This window comes from Ochotona curzoniae, unplaced genomic scaffold (genome assembly GCF_017591425.1).
Source record: "Ochotona curzoniae isolate NIBS_2020 unplaced genomic scaffold, NIBS_Ocur_1.0 scaffold_4683, whole genome shotgun sequence".
Taxonomy (NCBI): Eukaryota; Metazoa; Chordata; class Mammalia; order Lagomorpha; family Ochotonidae; genus Ochotona; species Ochotona curzoniae.
The window spans coordinates 3,489,357-3,510,402 of NW_024467121.1; the positions used below are offsets into that span (position 1 = coordinate 3,489,357).

Sequence of the window (21,046 nt, forward strand, 5' to 3'; positions counted from 1 at the left end):
AAGATATTTCCTCCCCTCTCTGCCTTTCAAAACAATCCAAAATAATTCTTTAAAAAATGCATATATGTATGACCTATACCTATTGATTAATAGGGAGAAAGAATCTGGCATCCATGTAAAACACCATCAGCTGCCCCTTCTGGTAAAGAACTCCTGACCAGAGAGCATATGGAAGCTGGGAGAAATGTCCAGACAAAAGCTGAGAAATTTAATCCAAGTTCCTACTGGTTTCTTTGAAATGTGGTTCGTCACATCCTAACAGACTTGAATGTAAGAAGCAGAACAGTGGTTGAAAGGAATGAAAAAGGAGAGCATTGCTTTTTTTCTGGGCAATATGAATGGCATTTTTGAGTTCCTCTTTGTTTCTTTTTAAGAAATAGCTTATTATACAGTATGAGCCCAGTGTGTGAGCTGGTTTCCATAACGTGTTATTTTGCAACATGTTCAGAGTTGGATATGAGGAACGCTGTGTTCAGGGCTATGGCAAAAAGGGCGGATGTTTCCTTTCATTTCCCCCCACCACACCCCCTCTCCCCGCCACCAACCCCCAAGCTCCTTTGCTATTTAGAAGAAGGAAGTTTCAGGAAAGTGTACCAGTCAGATTTTTTTTTTTCTGTTGTCAAGAAATAAGTAGCCTGGGCAAGATCCTGTGATTTACGCCTCCCAATGAAGTCCCAGCTGTGAGGATTTGATCCATGTGGATGGAGCCACAAGTCATCGTAGGGCGAGGTCCATGCCAACATGCCCAGAACCTTAGGGGTTCTCATCCTCTTGATTAAAGCTTCTTCACTTGTTCCTAACAATTTTACCTTGCTGGAGAAGAGCAAAACGGTGTGACCAACTTAGTATCTACAATGAGATATTTTGAGAGGTACAGGATAAAATTGAAATAAATATTTCAGGAAAAGTGACCAGAACTCATGAAGAGTTCAGCATGAGTTAATTTAGAATACTAAGCCTTGTTTCACATATTATTTTGAACCAAAAAAAAAAAAAAAAAAAAAGCTATGGCCTGAGTTTGAAGTGAAAGGAATGATCATTGGTTTTCAAAAATCAAAATTTTCTTGTCTTGGATCTGGGAGAATGAATTGCCTGCAAAATAAGCAGACACATGTGGCTACTTTTTGCTTCTATTGTGTGTTTATTACTAGTGCAGTCCTCTCTGTGGGAATACAGGCTTCCTCACACTCTGCCTCCCCTGCTATTTTGGAGCCCAACTCCTCCTAGGGGGAAGGGTTCCAAAGACTGCTTCCAGTGAACTCATCCAGTCTTCTTGGAGTCACACATCTGACCTGGGAGGCCTCTGAAATGCTTTGAACTGCTACTGTTGGTGCCATCTCCCTGTCAATCCAAGCCCAGCCAGGCTATGCAAGTGCCACGCAGCACTGGCAGGCTCTCCCGGGCCTGTTGCCATGCACAGCTTCCCTTACTGTTGAGCTCTGCAGGCTCCCAGGCTGCACTGCCAGACGCACTCCACATCCTCTAGGGTTTGTTAGTGGAATTTGTTCTCAAGGCCTTGCTTAAAGGACTCTTTTTAGGACAGAAGCCAGACGGCAGTGAGTGGCAGACTGCAGAGTCCTCCATTTACCTACTGACTCCAAAGGATTGTTACTGGGCCCTGGGTTTTTGTTTTGGTTCACTTGCTTCAGTGTAAGATTATTTTCCCCCTAGGATTCTCATTGTTCCCTCATGCTAAGAGACTCCAGTTAAATATTCCTCCTACCTTTTACTTAGCAAATCTCTATGGTGGTTCTATTCCATTCCAGTACTAGGTACTCCACCAGGAGCGGGGGACACAAGGGTGAGTAGAACAGGCAGAGGCCTCTGCTCATGGGGTTTGTGGCCCAGTGGGCACTGCACTAGCACCTCTGTGTCATGAAAGCTAAGCAGCTGCTCTGGAGGCCATGGGGCATGTCCATTCCTTTCTGTGTCCTTTTGGATCACCCAACTTGGACCCCATTAGGCTTCTTTGCTCTTGTCTGTATCCAAGCACTGAATAAGTATTTGTAGTAATGGAGGGCTTACTGGTAGAGACATCTCACACCATTTTCGTCTAGAATTATTTATATTCAGAACACTTTCAACTTTTTATTTTACTGTTTAAAGGTATTCAGGATTAGTCTTTGCCAGCTGTTCGTGCCCAGTGCTAGATGAAGTTAGAATAAAGTAATGGTTGAAGGAAAACTATTCTTTGAACTATTTCTTTCAGTTGGATTCTCAGATCAAAAGCAGTTTTTATAGGATTTCACTTTGTCTGAAACCTACAAATGACATATTCACTGATTGTCAGATTTGCACAGTACATGGCGAGGCATTGAAGTTGGATCTTAGCACTTTTGAATTTGGCAGATAACATTTCAGCCCCCTTTGTAAAGTAAGTTACCTCAGTTTTTCCACAGCTGAGAATTTATGAATGAATTTTTCTGAGTTCCTGCTTATTGTTGGGTGACAATGCACATTCAGTCTGAGCACAAAGAATAGTGTGGTAGTCAGTGTTGAAGCAACTGCCCCTCCTAGGTGGGGTAGAGGGAAGTCCTGACTGCTAGCACCTGCTGGTTTCTGTGGTTTGAAGTCTCTCTTGACGACCAATGGCAGGTACCACAGTGGTATCACTGACGTTGACCGTGGAGTGGGAAGAGACGCACGCAGCCTTGTTAGCTGGGATGGAGATGCTTGCTGCTCGGCTTGTATCTGTAGGGAAACATTTCTCTTTGTGATGGGATCAGGCCAATAGAAGAACTAAACATGAACTTAAGGCTCGGAAATATGACATTACTCCTCATACTTTTATAACTGTATAAGTGGGTAACTGTAGCCAAACTTGAACAGGCTGCTGTCATTCTTGCTGGTTATTACATTCTGGCATTTTCCATTTTTTTAAAATTAGGTTAAAACAAAAACCTGTTTAGCTATTTCTTTACTTATTATTTCCTATATTCTGATATTTTCTATTCTGTTGCAATTAATTTAGGATAACAAATTTTTTAGCTATTGCTTTATTTGCTTAACACATTTATGATTGTACTGGGCATCAAACATTAGTTTCACATGCTTTATAGATAATAAATTTATTCCTTCATGATAACCGCCCTGGCAGGTTAGTGGTATAATTCATTTACTACTTGTCAGAATTACATGACTTCCCTATTCAGTGAGGGATAATGTCAGAGTACCAATGTTCATGATTTACATTAGAGCATGTTTTCATTTCCTGATCCTTCCCCCTCTTGTTCTGAACAAGTGTGTTATCAACTGAAAGTGCAGTGTGTCCTTAATCTGTCATAAAAGTTGCTTTATTAGAAACATCAAATTTCTTCTGAACTTTTTTTCCCTCCAATATTATGCCGAAATCCTCACTAGCTTTCTCCAGAACTCTTTCTCTTCAGAAAAATTAGGTTTGAGGATGTTGATCAAGACCAGTCATGCTTTTCTGCTTCTCTTCTGAGTCATTCTATATCTTCTGGTTTCTGTGAGTTGAGTAAGCGTGTCATTCAACATCAGCTGCCTTTTTGCTAAGCTGCGTTCATTCTGACTCCACTGCCTTTCATTCCCCTGTGAGTGAGTTTTTCTTCTTACAGGTTTTTTGTTGACTTGAGAATCGTGTCCCCATCTTTATTTATTTATTGTTTTTTGAATCTGACCTATAATACTCTGTGTCATGAGTCAGGCTCATGGCAGAGGCAAAAGGCAGTGTAGCATAAGGAGTTTGGGATTCAAGGTCTGTTTTCTCTCTTTCCAGCTGAGTAACCTTAGAAACAGTTGTTAAACTCTTTATGCTTCAGCTTACTCATCATTAAAATAGAAAAATAGTAGTGTGTACATCAGGTAATCCATATAAATGACTTAGAAAACTGCCAAGTATCTAGAAAGTACTTAGTGTGTGCTTTCTTCCTTCTGCTCACTGCCTCCCCATCCTCGCATGAAGCTTTCCTTCTTTCAGGTTGTGGTAGCTGAAGGACCCATCCAAGTTCTCCCTGGAGAGATCTCTTTTCCTTTCTATATCTGATTGGCTCCTACTCACTCATCCCTGCTTCTCTCTCTCTCTCTCTGTGCAGGATTTACTTCCCTTGTAAAGCTTTGCCACTATTATTAGTCTATATTTATTGGCGTCTTTATTGGAGACATAGGAAGGGAGGGCTGTTCCCACACCTTTGAGGGGCCTCTGCCAAGTTCATGAGAATGCCTGTCATAGAAACATCAAAATCTCCTTGCGTTCAGTTGCATTTTCTCACCTTTGGAAAGACGCCCATGTTTGCTGCATTTTTGCCAGTGTCTAGTCAAGAGCTAGTATGGCACTTGTGTGCTTGTTATCCTGTAACTGTCACTGGAGGCTTCATGTTTTCCAGTTTTTCTTCTGGCTTTTAAGATGCCTTTCTTCTTGATTCCTTTTTCTTTTCTCCTGTAATTTCCAAGACATATGGCTTTGTTATTCTCTCTGCAAGAATGCATGCTTACTCCAGAAACTGCTCGCTGCTGATTTGATGTGTTGCATCTTAGCCTCAACCCTGTATTGGAAACGGTTAATAAAAGGCCAGCATTGTGGCACATCAGGTTAAGCTGCTGCCTGCATTGGCAGTTGTTTTACTTCCCCTCCAGATCCCTGCTAATAAACCTGTAAGGGCAGTGGGGGATGGACCAAATGTTTGGGTCCTTGCCACCCATATGGAAGACAGAGCTGAAATTCCCTGGTGCTGGCTTGTGTCTGGCCTAGTCCCAGCTGTCGCAAGCACTTGGAGAATGAACCAGTCAGTGGATGCAGGATCTTTTGCTTTCTGTCATTCTGCCTATAAAATCACTAGAATCTTTTTTTTTTTTTTAAATCATGTGGATAACAAGTAACATAAATAAATCAGTATCAATAAATAATAATGGTATAGAAATTGCCATGTTAAAAATTAGTCTTTTATTTAAACTACATTTCCTAAATTATTTAGTTTGCACAGAGGGGACAAAAACTCATTTCAGCAGTTGACATGAGGCAGAAAAGCCACGCAGAATGGCAGCTCCTTCCACTTGCAAGTAACATGAGCCTCTCTGGTGTGAGTGCATCACTACTTATGGTTACTTTTTCATTTTTTGTTTTTGGTTTTGAAAAATAACTATTGTTTTGTCCAAAATGAATAAATGCCAACTAATTGCACCAAGGAAAATAATTCCAACTGTAAGTAAACATTTTTAAAAGTACTAATTTGGCAGTTGGTGTTGTGGTGTCATGGATTAAGCCACCACTTGCATGCTAGCATCCCATATTGGAATTCCAGCTTGAGGACCAGGTACTCCACTTCCCATCCAGCTCTGTGCTGATGCTCCTGGGAAGGCAACAGCAAGGAGAATGGCCAAAGCCTGCCAGCCATGTGGGAGACCAGGATGAAGTTTCTTGCTCCTACCTTTGGCCTGGCTCAGAATTGGCTGTTGAATCAGCGAGCAGATGGAAATTCTTTCCCTTTGTCTCTTCCCTCTCTGTTGCTCTGCCTTCCAAATAAATGGATAAATATTTTTTGCAAGTACTAATTTGGAGAGGACACTAATCATGGGGCCAAAGGGAATAGTTAGGACACATAGCCAGGAAAGTACTCAGAGATTTGTGGGAGGTCTAGATCAATTCTACTAACCCAAAGAGCTCTTGGCTGCATCAGATCTCTGCCCTCCAGCAGGCCAGAAGGATGTTCTTGTTAGAGCTTCTCATTGGAGAAACAGGACAGCAGAGTTCCTCACTACTAAATCTAAATTGTCCCCATTAAGCTGTGGGGAGATACAAAACTCCTAGGACCTAATTTCCTAGTGCATGTGGATTGTGGCCTTTGTGTCTCATTGGAACACAGTGACAGCTAAGAATTCATTATTTTTACCAAAACTTGGTATCCTCAGGTATGGACTCCCATTGATTGTTTAAAAAAATGCTCATGTATCACTTTTTAGATGGCTGTTTTCTGGCACTGAAACAATGCTGAGTTTGCATCCTTCTTTCAAAAGCCTGTTTGATACACTGTGTTCTTAATGTGGACAAAGGAATTTGGATTTTAGTTTCAACAATTGTATCTACTAAGAAAGGTGAAGGAAAGTTTTCTAGGACACTATGTATTCTAAGCAGTATTTTCTATGTTGATTTTTCTACATTTGATCTTAGCCAAAAGGCTGAAAAGCAGTGTGTTTTTTCCTTAATAATAAAACGGAGATACAAGTGACTCTTCAAGCTTAAGAAGGAATGAATTAATGTATTTAAAAATAAGGCAGGGCTTGGCATGATAGTATAGTGGTTAAAGTCCTCACCTTGCACTCCCGGGATCCAATATGGGTGCCGGTTCTAGTCCCGGCAGCTCCACTTCCCATCCAGCTCCCTGCTTGTGGCCTGGGAAAGCAGTGGAGGACAGCCCAAAGGTTTGGGATCCTGCACCCATGTGGGAGACCCCGAGGAGACTCATGGCTTCGGATTGGCTCAGTTCCAGCCATTGCGGCCACTTGGGGAGTGAACCATCAGGTGGAAGATCTTCCTCTCTGTCTCTCCTCTGTGTATATAAGGCTTTCCAATAAAAATAAATAAATAAATCTTTAAAATATTTTTAAAAAACGACAAGATATGGTTTTATTTCTGTCTTTTTTGTTTGCTTTTTGAAGATTTTGCTTCTTTTTATTGGAAAGCTAGATCTATAGAGAGGAGGATATACAGAAAGATCTTCCATCCACTGATTCACTCCCCAAATGGCCAAAACAATTAGAGCTAAGCGAATCTGAAGCCAGGAGCTTCTTCCTGGTCTCCCACACGGTGCAGGGTCCCAATGTTTTGGATTATCCTCTACTGCTTTCCTAGGCTACAAGCTGGATGGGAAGCGGGGCAGCTGGGGTATGAACTGGTGCCCATCTGGGCTGCCAGCATTTGCAGGCAGAGATTTAGCCAATTGAGTTATTGCATTAGGCCCAATAGTTTTATTTCTTACTTGAGTGTTGTGTGTTAAAGTGATACCCATTCAGACCACTGCACCTTGTGAGACTGCTGAAGATGTCTGCAAGGGCTATGAATCCTGACGTTTGCTTATAAAGATTCATACTGGAAGGCAGTCATAGCTCATCAAGAATTTAGATTATCTTTTTAACTTATGAAAATGCTTAACCATACTTAAAATTACAAAGTGTTTTTTTTTTAATTGTGTGAAAGAAAAGTTAGGTTTATTGTGACCTTTTAAATACTTCTATTTATAGTAGCCAAGCATTTTATTAGTCATTCATCAAAACATACTTACTTTAAAATGTTTTCACTTTCAGCTCAATATGTACAATTTGTGTTGACTTTGAATCTTCGATCTTTAGAGCTATTTAGTTTAATGACTCCCTTGAACTTCTGCCCTATCAGTGACGTGGCAGCCCAGCATGTTCGCTGAGTAGACTTTGTCAAGGCCTGGGAAATTCTTAACAGCATAATAACGTTTAAGATAGATGTTTGAAAGAGAATGTGCTATGTTTTTCAGGTCTCAGAACAATGCCAGCCACATTATTTGTGAAGATCGTTTTATAGCACGCAACCTTGACACCCATCTGTATGCAATAAGAAACATACACCTACACACAGACTGTGATAACAGCTCAAATTCCCCACTCACTGCCATGACTGGAGTGCTGACCAGCCTCAGCCTCAGGGCCACAAAACCACTGCTTTTAAGCACTCCTTTTTATTACTTCAAAGCCCTGTGGGGAGGAATAGCTTTAAAAATCTTGGATTCAGTATGTCATGCTCTTGACACCTGACTTCTGATCCCTGCACACTTCTGCTTCGCCTTATAAAATCAGAAGGTTGGACTGGTGAACTTCTAGTTTCATTTAGTTTTACGATACTTGTGTGTTTTGTAATTACAGATGATAGAGTGCCTGTAGATAGGTAATACCAACCATAAACATTAAGAGTTTGTCAGAGTCGTATAGATTTGGATATGAATTCCGTTTCTGTCCATTGCTAACTCTGTATTTGGTCTCAGGCTTCATTTAACCTCTTGGGTCCTGGATTTCTAATCTGTAAATTGGGATAGTAACCACTATCTTTGTTCTGAGGATCAAATGAGACAACGTGTGAAAATACTTAATTCAGTAACAAATACTACGTCTTACTGTGAAATGGAAAAAGTTGCTTAGGCTCCATGAGCAGGAAGACACCGAGGCACCAGGCTCCCTCTCCATCTCTGTGTATTTGCAGTAGGCGACCTTACCTTGAACTTCGTCTGTAAAATAGGCTCTAACAAGAAAACACACAGACTTTGATTTTAAATCAAATGTTGGGTTTTAAATTTTAATAAAATGTGAGCAATATTTCTGAGAGAGATTTAAATAGACATAAATCAATCCATTGCAGGTAATGAAGATAAACATATCCATATATCCTCTTTGCAACAAATGAAAACTGTGACGGAGCAAGTGAAGCAAAATGGAGAGAGCCCTGCATCTCCCCCGGCAGCCAAGCCACCCGAGACTTCGCAGCCACCAGGAGCTTTGCCATACAGCGCCATCCCTGTGCTGACGGGACCCCAGGAGCCTTCCTGTGACTCGGGAATCCTGAAGACACTGTCTCGACGGGATATCCGGGCTGAGATATTCCTCTGGAGTTTTCTGGTGTGGTCTGACACCATAGAGATGGTTCGAGTTGCAGGCCATCCTAATGTGTACAAGACAAACTGGCTATACCCCATCTATTTATTCAGTTTCATTTCTCTCATCCGATTTGTATTCACCCCCAAAAATCCTCTTCTGAACTCCCTGGGTGTCCTGCTGCAGGATTTACCCTTTGTGTTTGTGAGACTTAGTTTGATCATTGTTTTGGGGACAATCACACCTGCCCTGGGCCTTTTTAAGAATGTGCTGGTGACTCTGTCTTATGTTTACTTCAACTACCTAACCAGATTCCGGGTTTTCTCAAGCTTTGAAGTGTCTCCATTCTAAGAAGATGCCGTGTAATGAGACTTCGTTATAGTCATGCGGACATTACAACATTAGTGGGTTTTTTGGGGAGGGATTGGCGCCTGTTTTTGCACTACAGAAGAAACAGAGATCAATTTTTAATGTGCACAGATGGTGCTAAAGTTCAACAAAATTCTAAGAATTTGGTGCCAGATGATCTCTTTCAGAAAATGCTAGTAGTTTTACTTACTTCAGAAAGTTCATGGAGAGTGCATGTTAAGGGAAAAAAAAAAAAAGCTATGCATGGATTTCCAAAAATTTGTTCCAAAATAAACAGGTCTTTAATTCCATTTCTTTCACTGAAATTTAAGTAATCTAATAGACATTTTTCTACATATGCTTTATAATAAATCCTTCTTAAAAAACTGAGAAGATAGTTTTTCACTATGTGAGCACAGCACGTTTTTACCATTTATACAAATGGTAGAACATTACATGAAAATACCCAAAGTTGTTGAATAATGTTTAGGTTTTTTAAAATAGGAAAATTAGACTTTAGAATCTCCTTCAAGCAGAGTTGTGTTCTTCATCCCATTGCAGCATGTGGCTGTTAATTCAGGTGTCTCACTCAGGTTAAGGTTCCGCTGTTGAACCAGAACTGCAGTACTGACGTGAGTTTTGTTTAGTGTAATGAAGTCAAGGTACATCAGTAATAAAGTCTTATATGAGAAGCCATAATCTAAAGATCTGGTTTTCAAATGGTAATATTATTTTATTTGTGGAATTTGATACACCATAAAACTAATTGAGTACAAGCCCCATGTAAAACTGGAAGCTCAATTAGCGCAATGACAATCACCTTAGTTTTATACAGTGCTTCCTCATGACTACCTGAGTGTTTTCAGTTACCTACGTAATCATGGCACTTGCCTTCACACATGTTGCTACGCTCCAGTATTCTGAGCAGGGGAGCTGCATGATGTGGCTTCCCGGGTGCTTTGTAGGGAGCCCATGAGTGTTGTGTCACGATCTGCATAGCCAGTCTGTTCCGTGATCTTTGGTACCAAAGAGCTTGAGTTGGGAAGGGTTCTGAAATGTGGTCCTGCTGTCCACCTGTCTGTCCCCTGCTACTTTTATGGTTTTTCTCATCCTGTAAAGGAAAAGCTAGCTCATTGCCTGCTAGCTTTATGATCTGTCACACTTTCTTCAACTATTGTCTCCCCGCCCTGCCCCTGTGCCCGGCTCTACAAGATGAACTGAAGCCTAAAACCGCTTGAATAGACATGAAAGCATGAGGTCTACTCCCAGATTGCCATATGGCAAACAAGAATAACTATAAAAATGCTAAGCATTGTTATGGTGCCCATCCCTAATAAATAAGAAACTAAATGCATTGCTGTTTGTTTTTCTGATTTATTCTTTCTTTGTGTCCCTGCTTACTTCTGGACAAAGTTTAAACCTTAAATTTGTGAAAAGTAGGCTGTCAAATCTGACCAGAGACTATGACTTTTTATCATCTTTAAAAAATATAAAAAAATGAATCTGTAAATCTTATTGGTACATTAATCTTTTTCAAATTCTGCCATAGTTATCTTTTTTAATAATAAAACCCTATAATTAAATAATTTATGATGTTTCTATGTATAAAATGTTTTATATAAGTGTATATTTATTTTTATGTTGGAATTTATGGAGAAAATGATGCTTACATGAACTCAGAGGTATTCTTGAATTAAGATGCATGTTATGAATGTGGATGTGCCCAATATTTGGAGAAGTAGTAATCTTTTGTGTAAATAATGAAGGAATGCACAACATTGTACATCAGAGGAAAACTACTGAGATGTTAATTTACTGGAGTGTACTTGTGTTTATAAAGTTCTATTCTATGTTGCTAACAGATATCACAAAAAAATCATGCTGACAAAATGTAGAATTGATAGTTCTACATTGCGTGACTGAAACTATGTCATTAAAATTATATTGCAATTATGATAGTTCTAATAGCTTCTAATTCTCATTGTTGTTTGTACTGAGTCATATGATTTTTTTGTTCTGATAAAAAAGTTTCATTTCACTGCTGCATGAAATTTTACATGCTAAAATGCCATGACCTGTAATTGGCTGTATGGTATATTCCAAGTAAAATTTGGAGTCTGACAGCTACATCTTCATTTAGTATCCCACTCATAGTTGGAGGTGAAAGATACATTTGTAAAGCACTCTGTGATGAAACTATTTTGATGCTATTTATTAACATTTCAGTAGATTTTAAATGCCTTTTCTTTCTCAATGTTTGAAATTCCAGTATGTGAGTGCTGCAGACTTATTTTTTTATAAGGCTCTCATTGTACTGCAGTTACGGGTCCCATATCAGAGTGCCTGAGTGTGCCTGCTTGCTGTGGCAGTTGACTCCAGTTGCTTCTAATGCAGACCCTGGGAGACAGATAGGACCTCTTTCCCTCCCTCCCTCCTCTGTCTTTCCTTCCTCCTTCTCTGCCCTTCTTTCCCCTCTTCCTCTTTTTTTCCCTTACCCCTCCATAAATAAATCAAAGATTAAAAACTTTTAAAGGAGCAATACATTGCTTAGAAGCTATAGTATTAACTGAGTTCAGCAGCTCATTTCATCCTGACTCCGACAACGATAATGTGGTCCCTGGGAGGCAGAACTGATGCATCAAGGAATTGTCCTGCCACTGCTGTGGAAGACATGGATTGAGTTCCCGGCTGCTGGCTTCAGTTATAGCTCATCATGCGTTGTGGGCATTTAGGGAGTGAACTGGTGAATGGCAGCTCTTCTGTATCTGTCAAATAAAAACATGAATAGCTATATATATAAAGCCTGTTGAGAGCATATAGTAAATAATAAAAGGAACAACAAAACTGTTGACTATATATAGCTGACACCACTTTATTTTACAAAAGTGGTTATTTTTACATGTTAAGTAAAATTCTACAACTAGGTAAATCTTTGACTGTGATGTTTGGTTCCTTATGGGAGATTGTGTTTACCCAGTTTCCAGGTTCCTGGATGCTTGTCTTCTGTCGTCCGTCCACTCTCTGGATTGATCCTAACACACCAGCAGCAGTCAAGGTGATACAACAGAACAGAGAAGCAAGTGTTCCTGCACGTGATGCAACTTTGAGAGCCAAAGCCACTTGCCTTCAGAAGGTGTCTCAAATCCTTGCTGAGGACATAAATTCATGAATTCCACATTTGCTACCCTTCACTTTATTGCATACAAATTCTATAAGCGTTTACAGATTAAAGGTTTGTAGCAATCCTGTGTCACAGAAGTATGTGAGTACCATTCTCCCAACACCATGTGCTTTGTCGTAAAGGGAGTTGATCCATTCTATAGACTTTATTGCTGTCTTACTTTAATAGCCTGATCCATCAACATCTGTCAGCATTAAGATAAAACACTCCCCAGCAAAAGATGATTGCTCTTCTGAAGGCTCACAGGATTGTTAACAATTTTATTGAGCAATGTATATTTAAACATTTTTTATTTTTATTTGAAAGGTAGATGTACAGAGAAAGAAGAGATAGAGAAAAAGATCTTCTATGCACTAGTTTATTCCCCAAATGGCTGCAATATCTGGAGCTGAGCTGGTCCACAGCCAGGCGCTTCTTCTGGGTCTCACATGTGGGTGCAAGGGCCAACGCCTTGGGCCATACTCTGCTGCTTTCCCAGGCTATAAGTAGGGAGCTGGATCTAAGTGGGGCAGCCAGGATGTGAATTGGTGCGCAAATGGGATGCCAGTGCTATAGCTGGAGAATTGGTGTACTGTGCCACCATTCCAGTCCCCAGAAATATTTACTTTTAAGTTTGGTATGTGTCTTGGTTTTTTAAAGATAGTATCATTGCCTACTTAATATACTATGGTACATTGTAAACGTAACTTACATGCACGGAACAAAAAAAAAAGGAGTGTAACTTAAGTTGTTGCAATATTCACTTCATTGCTGTTGTCTGGAACAGCATCTGCAATATCCCTGAAGTAAGCCCAATGGGTTACCAAAGGCTATGTTGGGCCAGTTCATGACAAGTCAGAAATCAAGTTCATCTTACACAGGGTTGGGTGGGTGTTAGGAGGCTGATGTTTGAGAAATAGAAAGTCTGGGAGGAAATGAAATATTTCAGCAGTTGTCTGATCTACAAAAAAGGAGCATTTCCTTTCATTTTAGTTTGAAGGATAGAGAAGTTAAAAACAGTTATTAGTATCATTAGCTAACAGAAAACAGAACCAAACCAGGTAGAAGAGTGTAAAGGGGAAGGCAAGAGTGGGGTTTTTAAAAGTGTAAAATAGATGTAACAAATCTTATCATTGGCAATCATTTTTAATAATACAATTCATGGTTTGAAGTATATTCAGAATATAAACTGCCACCACTTAATGTTTCCAGAACTTTTAATCATCCCAAACAGAGAATTTGTGCCCACTGAATCAATCCTCTTCTGCCCTTTACCTGTTCCTCCCTACCCCGATGAGCCGTTCTGTCCCTTGTGGACTTGTCTATGCCCACATGCCTCTCATAGTCCTGTTGTGTCTAGCATATTCCACTTAGCCTGAGGTTCAAAGGTTATATAAGTTGTAGCCAAATGTCACAATTCTTTGTTATGACTGCATAATATCCACTTCCAATGTAGTATGGGTACACCACATTCTGTTTCAATATTCATTTGCTGATAGGCACCTGAGTTGTATTGACCTTTTGACCACTTTAAATAATGCTTCTAGACCACTGGTGTGCAAATACAACCCTGTTTCCATTCCTTTGGATGTGTCCCTAGAAGTAGAGTTGCCGGATTATACTTACACAGTAATTGAATGTTTCACTCTGTGAAGGTCTGCAGTACCAACCGAGCTCTTTCCACAGTGCTTCTGCCACTCAGCTGTCCCATCAGCATTGTCAAGAATGTGCTTCTTGGGACTGGCACAGTGATGTAACAGGCACCAGCATCCCATACAGGCACTGGTTAGTGCTCTGGCTACTCCACTTCGGATCTAGCTCCTTGTTAATGGGCTGGGAAATCAGTGGAGCGTGGCTCAAGTTGAAATGTTTTTATTTGGTATTCTTGTTGAATCTGTAAGCTTTAACAATTTATTTTTTTTTAAGTGGAAACTTGAAGACTTCCTACATATAAAATTATGCTATCTCGTAAAGAGAGAGCACTTTACTTTTTCCAATGTGGATTTTGCATGTGTTCTTGCCCACTGCCCTGGCTAGAGTTTCTAGTCTTTATTGAATAGCAGTGATGGAAACTGTGGGAGGCACGTTGGCCTTCAGAACACAGAGCTGTGGAGAACAAAGTGCCTGTTGTCTACCCCGCTCCTGCAAGCTGCACTAGGGCATGCAGCAAAAGCCACGCTCTCAGCCACCCAACTGAAGACGGAAATAAGGAGGATGGGAGCTCCTATTACAAGTGAAAAGTGAGACTCCTTTATATCAAGCTTTCCCCTTCAGACTCCATGTTTTGGAGTAGACTCGCAAGCTCTCAGTTACTCCCACACAGTGCCTGCCAGTTCAGTGGTTGTTCAGGCAGAGGGCTGGATTCCTCAATCTTCCTTCATAATGCTCCCCCAAGAGTTGAGGTTCTTCCTTGTCTTGGTCACCTCTTAAGGCCTGACAACTCTTCATTTCAAAAAGGCCAAAGAGATTCTTATTTCCTCTGTGAGACAGTTGGCTACACTTTCTTCCCAAGCTACAGATTTTACCACTGCTTCTGATTTTTAATTAAGCAACTGTGATATGGCACAACCGTGTAACTAAAATACATTCTGAATGTGAATGTAGACTTAATCAAATTTTGCTTGCTTCTGAAATAGTATAAATTCAAATTCTGCAGGGCTTTCTGAAATGTATATGACTTATTTACATTTAAAAGCCACAAATGGCTCACTTAAAATATTGCTTATGATAAAGCAGCAAAACAATGTTTTAGAATGAAGCAGTTTGGTTCCATCTATTCTGAATTCTGTGCCCAATTTTTTTATTTTTGGTCAGGCAAGCATTGCTTTAGTGATTAAGAAACTTTGGTCATCATTCCTACGTTTTCACCAATCTTTCTCTTCATTTAAGAATAATCTTAACTTTAGAGTGTTAAAAAAAGTAATAGAACTATATTGTATTTTTTTTAAATTAGGAAGTATATAACTTTATTGTAAGAATGTTAAATCAGGGCCTGACACGGTAGCCTAGTGGCTAAAGTCCTTGCCTTGCATGCACCAGGATCCCACATGGGTGCTGCTTTTTGTCCTAGCCACCCGGTTTCCCATCCAGCTCCCTGCTCCTTGGGAAAGCAATAGAGGATGACCCAAAGCCTTGGGACCCTGCACCCCTGAGGGAGACTCAAAGGAAGCTCCTGGTTCCTGGCTTCGGATCAGCTGAGCTTCAGCCATTGCAGCTACTTGGGAAGTGAATCAGCGGATGGAAGATCTTCTCTTTCTCTCTTCCTCTCTGTAAATCTGACTTTCCATTAAAAATCAATAAATCTTTAAATAAATGTTAAATCAAGTTGACCATGTGAAGATGAAGAATCCATTTAAAGTTACAAAAAATAATTTACAATGTTTCCAACAGCTGTTTGCTTTCTGCTTTTCCTAACATTTCCCACACTCTAATTATGTGTCAACCCTGCAATCATTATCTGCTTCAAAATGCTAACTCATGCTTTATCTGAAAAGTAACAAAATTGATGAGGGGTGAGGTAATACTGTGCTTAATGAAAAGGTCTATTGACATTTTTTCTTTTAAGAAAGATATCCACTTGCTATGAAGTTGTTATATATTGCTTGACTAAACGAACTAATTTCCTTCTTCCAGCATGAAGACCCTTCTAAACTTGAAGAGGACTACTGCAGAGTTTTTGCCACTATTTTCTTTTCTGTTTAGAGAACTTGCTGGGGAAAGTTGCTACAACTTTCTCACTTTTGGCTTTATGGAGATTCTCTCTTTGGTGTAGGCTGTTTTGCTTTTCTAGCTAGAGGAGCAAAGCTCCCTGTGAAGCTTTGCAAGAAAAAAGGCAACTATATGCCCCCACCCCACCCCGCAAAATATCCAAAAACACTGTGCATGAAGAATGCTTAAGTGAAAAGCTCCATCACAAAGCTGTGCCTTTTGGTATCTGCCTTACTATACCTCTAGAGTGGGTGTTGTCTGCCGAGGACCCGTGTAATATCCTGCAGCTTGGGCTCCACCCAACCCCAATTGAGGCCTGAGGCCAGAAAGCCCTCAGCTGTTTCACTTCTCTCCTTTCCGGCAGGCAAACCTGGTCTCCTGCGGGTCACCATGGCCTCCTTGGCCCCCTCCCCCTCCCCACCGTCACCCCTCTCCTCCACGTGTCCCTTTCTTCCTCTGAATCTGCCCTTCACTCACAAGTTAGCTTACAAAGCAAAGTTGTAACTTTGAATTCCTGTTTTTCCAACCACCCTCATGTGACAGGATATCTCCTTATTGGAGGCTTTCCCTAAATTCAGGAGCCCTTTAAAAGGGAGAGCTTCCTCAGCACATCTTTCCAGCCGCGGCAGCTCTGAGAGCATGGCCTAGGTGGAAGGCAGCTCAGGGGTTCCCACTGCTGCATCGTGTTCCTTCCTCCTCCTCTCCAACTCTGGCAGGAAAGACAGCAGGGCCATGAAGCGATCGCTGCTCCTGGCTTTTGTCTCTGTCCTTCCCGTTGCAGTTCAGCTGCTGGGTAAGTCTGCTGTGAGGTGGGGCTCTCTGCGCTGGGTGCCTTAGCATGCCTTCTTGTCCAAGCTGAATGTTACTGCAGTGTTGTCCGCACCTGTGTGAACCGGCCAATCCAGCTTCCTGGCACTACAAGTTCTCTTGGTGAAACCCATTGTCTCTAGCTGGCCTCCGGAACCTGAGGCTGCAACTTCCCAGGTGTCAGGGGCTGCTTCGCTCTGAGCCCCCCAGAACCTCTGTCCTCCCACACCTTCTCTCATCTCTCCACTGTCCTTCCCTCATTTTATTTGCTCAGGAATTTCCTGCTCTGTGGTTTCCTCATTCTGTTTTTCAGTTCGCAGTATTTCCATACAATTCCCCACAAATAGCTTGGGAGTCTGGCTGAAAGGGGGGCAGTTTGGCATCCCCCTACCCCTGGTATTAAGGACAGGGTCACAGGTCATTCCCCAGAAGGGAGCTGTGCTACTCACACACCTGTTTTCTGTGAACCCTTTAAGCCCTTGATAGCTTTTGTTGATAGCAAGTTCACCCTTACTAGTATTTTAATTGTTTAAATTACTGCATAAGCTGATTTATTCCTTGTTTTGTCACTTTTTCTGGACAGTAGTGATTACTCATTAAGAATAGATTTAGATATTTTCAAATTCTCAAAGACATTATTGAATCTTTGCTGCAGCTGTAAACTCAACCTATTTAAACTTCTGCATGAATTAAAGATTTCTATTCCTTATTTAATTTAGACAGGATATAGAAGGACTCCAAATTTGATTTTTGATTTCTTATCCAAGTTCTTCTATATCAAATCAACAAATACTAGTTGAACACCTTGCGTGCCAAAAGCTCAGCTCCATGTAGGGCTGTGAAGGTGGGGCCGGAAGCTTCCTGATGAAACACTATTTGACGACAGACACGGGTCAATAAAGTATGCACTATGGAGCAGTGATTATAAAAAACTGCAATCAAAGCTTTATGGTTTACTCTGCTGCTTAGTAGCTCTCTCCCGGTGTGAGCCACTTCATAGCTTGGTGCTCAACTCTGCAAGTAGGGAGGTGAATAGTTTTGTGTTGATGGGTCAATGAGTAACAGCGTGGAAATCATTTACAACATATTGTTGTTAGCTTTCCAGGTGTTAGCTATACAACTCTTCAAAAAGTTGTGGAAAATGCGATAAAAAAGTAGCATCTATTTTTCATGAACTCTCGGAAGACCACTAATATGGAACTGTGTGTCTTTTCCTCAACAGTCATTAATTGTCCCATAAAGCAATGCACGAAGCGTTTAAAGGACAAGTCTCCCAGAAAACAATGCTTCAATTGTAGCCAGGAGATGTTTTACCCTAGCCCTGACTATAAAGTGGTTCTTTCAATTACTGAAGGGTGTGGAGTGGGTGTTTGCCCTCACTCCTGTTCCCTGTCTGAGTGCTTGCACCCCGGCTCCGTTAAAGTAGATGGGTACCTGCCACTCTCTACTAGGAGGGGAATGATGCTACTGTGGATAGACAACCTGAGGGGCCCATGGCTTTGCATAAAGCAGGTGGGTAGGTGTTACTGAGGGAAAGAGCCGAAGCTCCAGAGAGTGCATTGTGGAAGTCAGTGAGCAGGTAGCTCTTGTCAGTGGTCCTCTCAGAGCCTTGGGCAGACATTTATCAGTCAGAGCATGCTGCTCAGGAAAGGCTTTGGGGAACAACAGTACAAGTGGATTTCTGGGAGGTTGTATCAAACAAGACATGTACAAATTCTTGAATTCTATATCAATGATGAGTTTTCAAAAAGCTCATGGAAATGTACATTGTGATAAAAATGCATGGCTTAAAATTTCTTCAGCACCAAAATCATCTTTTAATTCCATTTTCTTACAACATTTTGAAATATTTTTTGTATGTCAAAAGACGGGCTTTGATTTCTTTATATCATTTGTCGGAGCTCTTAAGAGGGGAAAGCAGGGAGATCATATTTATCAAGTCTTAATCATCTGCACAAATACATGCTGGCCACTTTACATAAATTGCCCATTTAGAAGTTCACTTCAGGGCCCCACAGGGTGGCCTAGTGGCTTGAACACACTAGGATTCCATATGGGTGCTGGTTCATGTCCCAGCTGCCCTGCTTCCCATCCAGCTCCCTGCTTGTGGCATGGGAAAGCAGTCAAGGACGGCCCGAAGCCTTGGGACCCTGCACCTGTGTGGGGAGATCCAGAAGAAGTTCCTAATTCGTGACTTCAGATCAGCTCAGTTCTGGCCATTGCGGCCACTTGGGAAGTGAACCAGTAGATGGAATACCTTTATGTCTCCCCTCTGTGTATCTGACTTTCCAATAAAAATAAATAAATCTTTTTAAAAAGTTCACTGCAAGTGTAGCAGAGGTGGAGGTTTTGTTTTTATTTTAAACATATGGAAACTGAAGTGAGATGAAGATGTTTCCTTTAACGAGGGTAAAGCAACCTCATAGCATCCATGTCTTCATCACGCCCACCACCACCTCTGATGCTCAAAGTGCCTGGCTTCTGTTCACACTTCCTCAGTCCTTCTGCTTGGCTACTGCCCAGGGAGGAGCACTGGAAAAATTTTATGGGCTCCATTTTCTTCTTCAAATCAGACCCTATTTAAAAAAAATCTGTTTTTATTTCAAAGTCAGATATATAGAGAGGAAGATCTTCCTTCCGATGATTCACTCCCCAAGTGAGCGCAATGGCCGGTGCTATGCTGATCAGAAGCCAGGAGCCAGGAGCCTTCTTCAGGTCTCCCACATGGGTACAGGGTCCCAAGGCTTTGGGCCATTCTCTACTATTTTCCCAGGCCACAGGCAGGGAGCTGGATGGGAAGTGGAGCTGCCAGGATTAGAGCTGGCTCCCATATGGGATCCCAGTGCATTCAAGGCGAGGACTTTAGCCGCTGGGCCATGGCGCCTGGCCCCAGACCGTATTTTGAATTCATATTTGTTTCCCAAGGGCCAAGTGCAACAGTGTAAATTATTAGATTTGCTTTATATTTGGTGGACTACAGAAACAAAGCGATTAAAAACTAAAGTAACTCTCTGTTTCCTGGACCGCCCCACCAGCAGCAAGCCCAGCTTTGTACATATTCTAGATGCACCACTAGTTCGCTTCGTTTTAGTTCCTTTGGTGGTGGTGGTAGGGGGATACAGGTAGGGGATACATACAAACATACTGGTTTGTATGTTGAGGCTGATGCACATTCAGTATTTCTTGGTCTGGGCTCCCCCAGAGGCTGACCTTTACAGCTGCACTCTGATGTGAGTCAAGTGGTTTCTTTTTTGGTAGGCAATCCCAGGAAACACCGGCAGGAGTATGGGGAAGTGAGACAGGAAGAGGGTGGGCATGTTGCCAAGCAGTGACCACTGTGAGCAAGAGAAGCTCAGGGCTTGGAAGGCTCTGAGTGACAATGTGGTGTATGTGCCTGAGCCGCGCCAACCAAGCCCCAGTCAGGCCTCGGAGGTTGTCAGTTCTTGCTCACTGCTGAGAAGTGCTCCTCCGAGGAGACTTTGGCCCTCGGACCCAGCTGGTCTGTGCCACGTGCAGGTAGAGGGAGCTCTGATGACAGGATGAAAATTCCAGGTCTTAGGATGAAGTGCTGCCATTTGGGAGTGAAGCCGGCAAAGAAAATGAGTCATGTCTGACTGATTCTGTTACAAAATACTTACATGTCTGTCTGTTTGCCAGCTGCTACTTTAAGAAGATTGATTGATTGATTGATTGATTGATTGAAGAGTAAAAGGATAGAGGAATGGAGAAATGAGGAAGAGTGAGAGAGGGAGGGAATAAAGAGACAATATGAATGTGAATCTTGTGTCCGTTAGTTTATTCACCAAACAGCCATGACAACCATGACTGGCTCAGGCTGATGTCAGGAGCCTTGAACTCCGTCCAGGTCTCCATTGCGGGTACAGGCACCCAGATACTTGGGCCATCTTCAGGCACCTTGCATTAGTATGGAGTTAGGTCTAAAGCAGAACAGTTAGGACCTGAATCAGTGCTTTGAAATGGGATGCCTGAATTGCAGGTGGCAGTATAGCCCAGGGTACCACAATACCATCCCCAAGCTTCTTGCCTTCCAGAAGTTACTTTCCTGTGTGTTTTGATATCGGCATTCTGTATGTTGATAGTGGACAGTCTAAACACATAAAGCCACATTCTTCAATAATCGTCATGTGTAACCTATTTTATTTTGCTAGCAGGTTTTGCAAGTTTAATTACATATTTAATGTTAGGGAATAATTTTAAAATGTCAAAACATGCATGAAAGAAAATTCATGCCAACATTATTGGATGGTTAGTCTTCTGTTACCTGACATGCTGAGGTGAAAGTTTTTGCATCTTTCCCAACTGTAATTTTGTCCCTGCTCTTTCTGCCCTGAACCTAATCATGGTAGAGTTAGTTCTCTGTGTGGGTGGGGAACATCTGTCTCTGGTTTGGCTTTGTATTGTCATTAGCAAGGTGCCTGGCACATAGTAGGG

At 41.5% G+C, this 21,046-nt stretch overlaps 2 protein-coding genes across 2 annotated transcripts in view; both read left to right on the forward strand.

Annotated features, from left to right (window-relative positions):
• TMEM236 (transmembrane protein 236) overlaps positions 1–9,162 on the forward strand; it is a 39,966-nt gene extending 30,804 nt beyond the window's left edge. The window contains exon 4 of the mRNA XM_040968013.1: positions 8,339–9,162. Within this exon, the coding sequence (XP_040823947.1) occupies positions 8,339–8,922 (584 nt within the window). The 3' untranslated portion in view covers positions 8,923–9,162. The remainder of the gene's footprint in view (positions 1–8,338) is intronic.
• A 7,261-nt stretch (positions 9,163–16,423) lies between these two features.
• The window catches only part of MRC1 (mannose receptor C-type 1), a 77,283-nt gene continuing 72,660 nt past the window's right edge, over positions 16,424–21,046 (forward strand). The window contains exon 1 of the mRNA XM_040967981.1: positions 16,424–16,580. Within this exon, the coding sequence (XP_040823915.1) occupies positions 16,520–16,580 (61 nt within the window). The 5' untranslated portion in view covers positions 16,424–16,519. The remainder of the gene's footprint in view (positions 16,581–21,046) is intronic.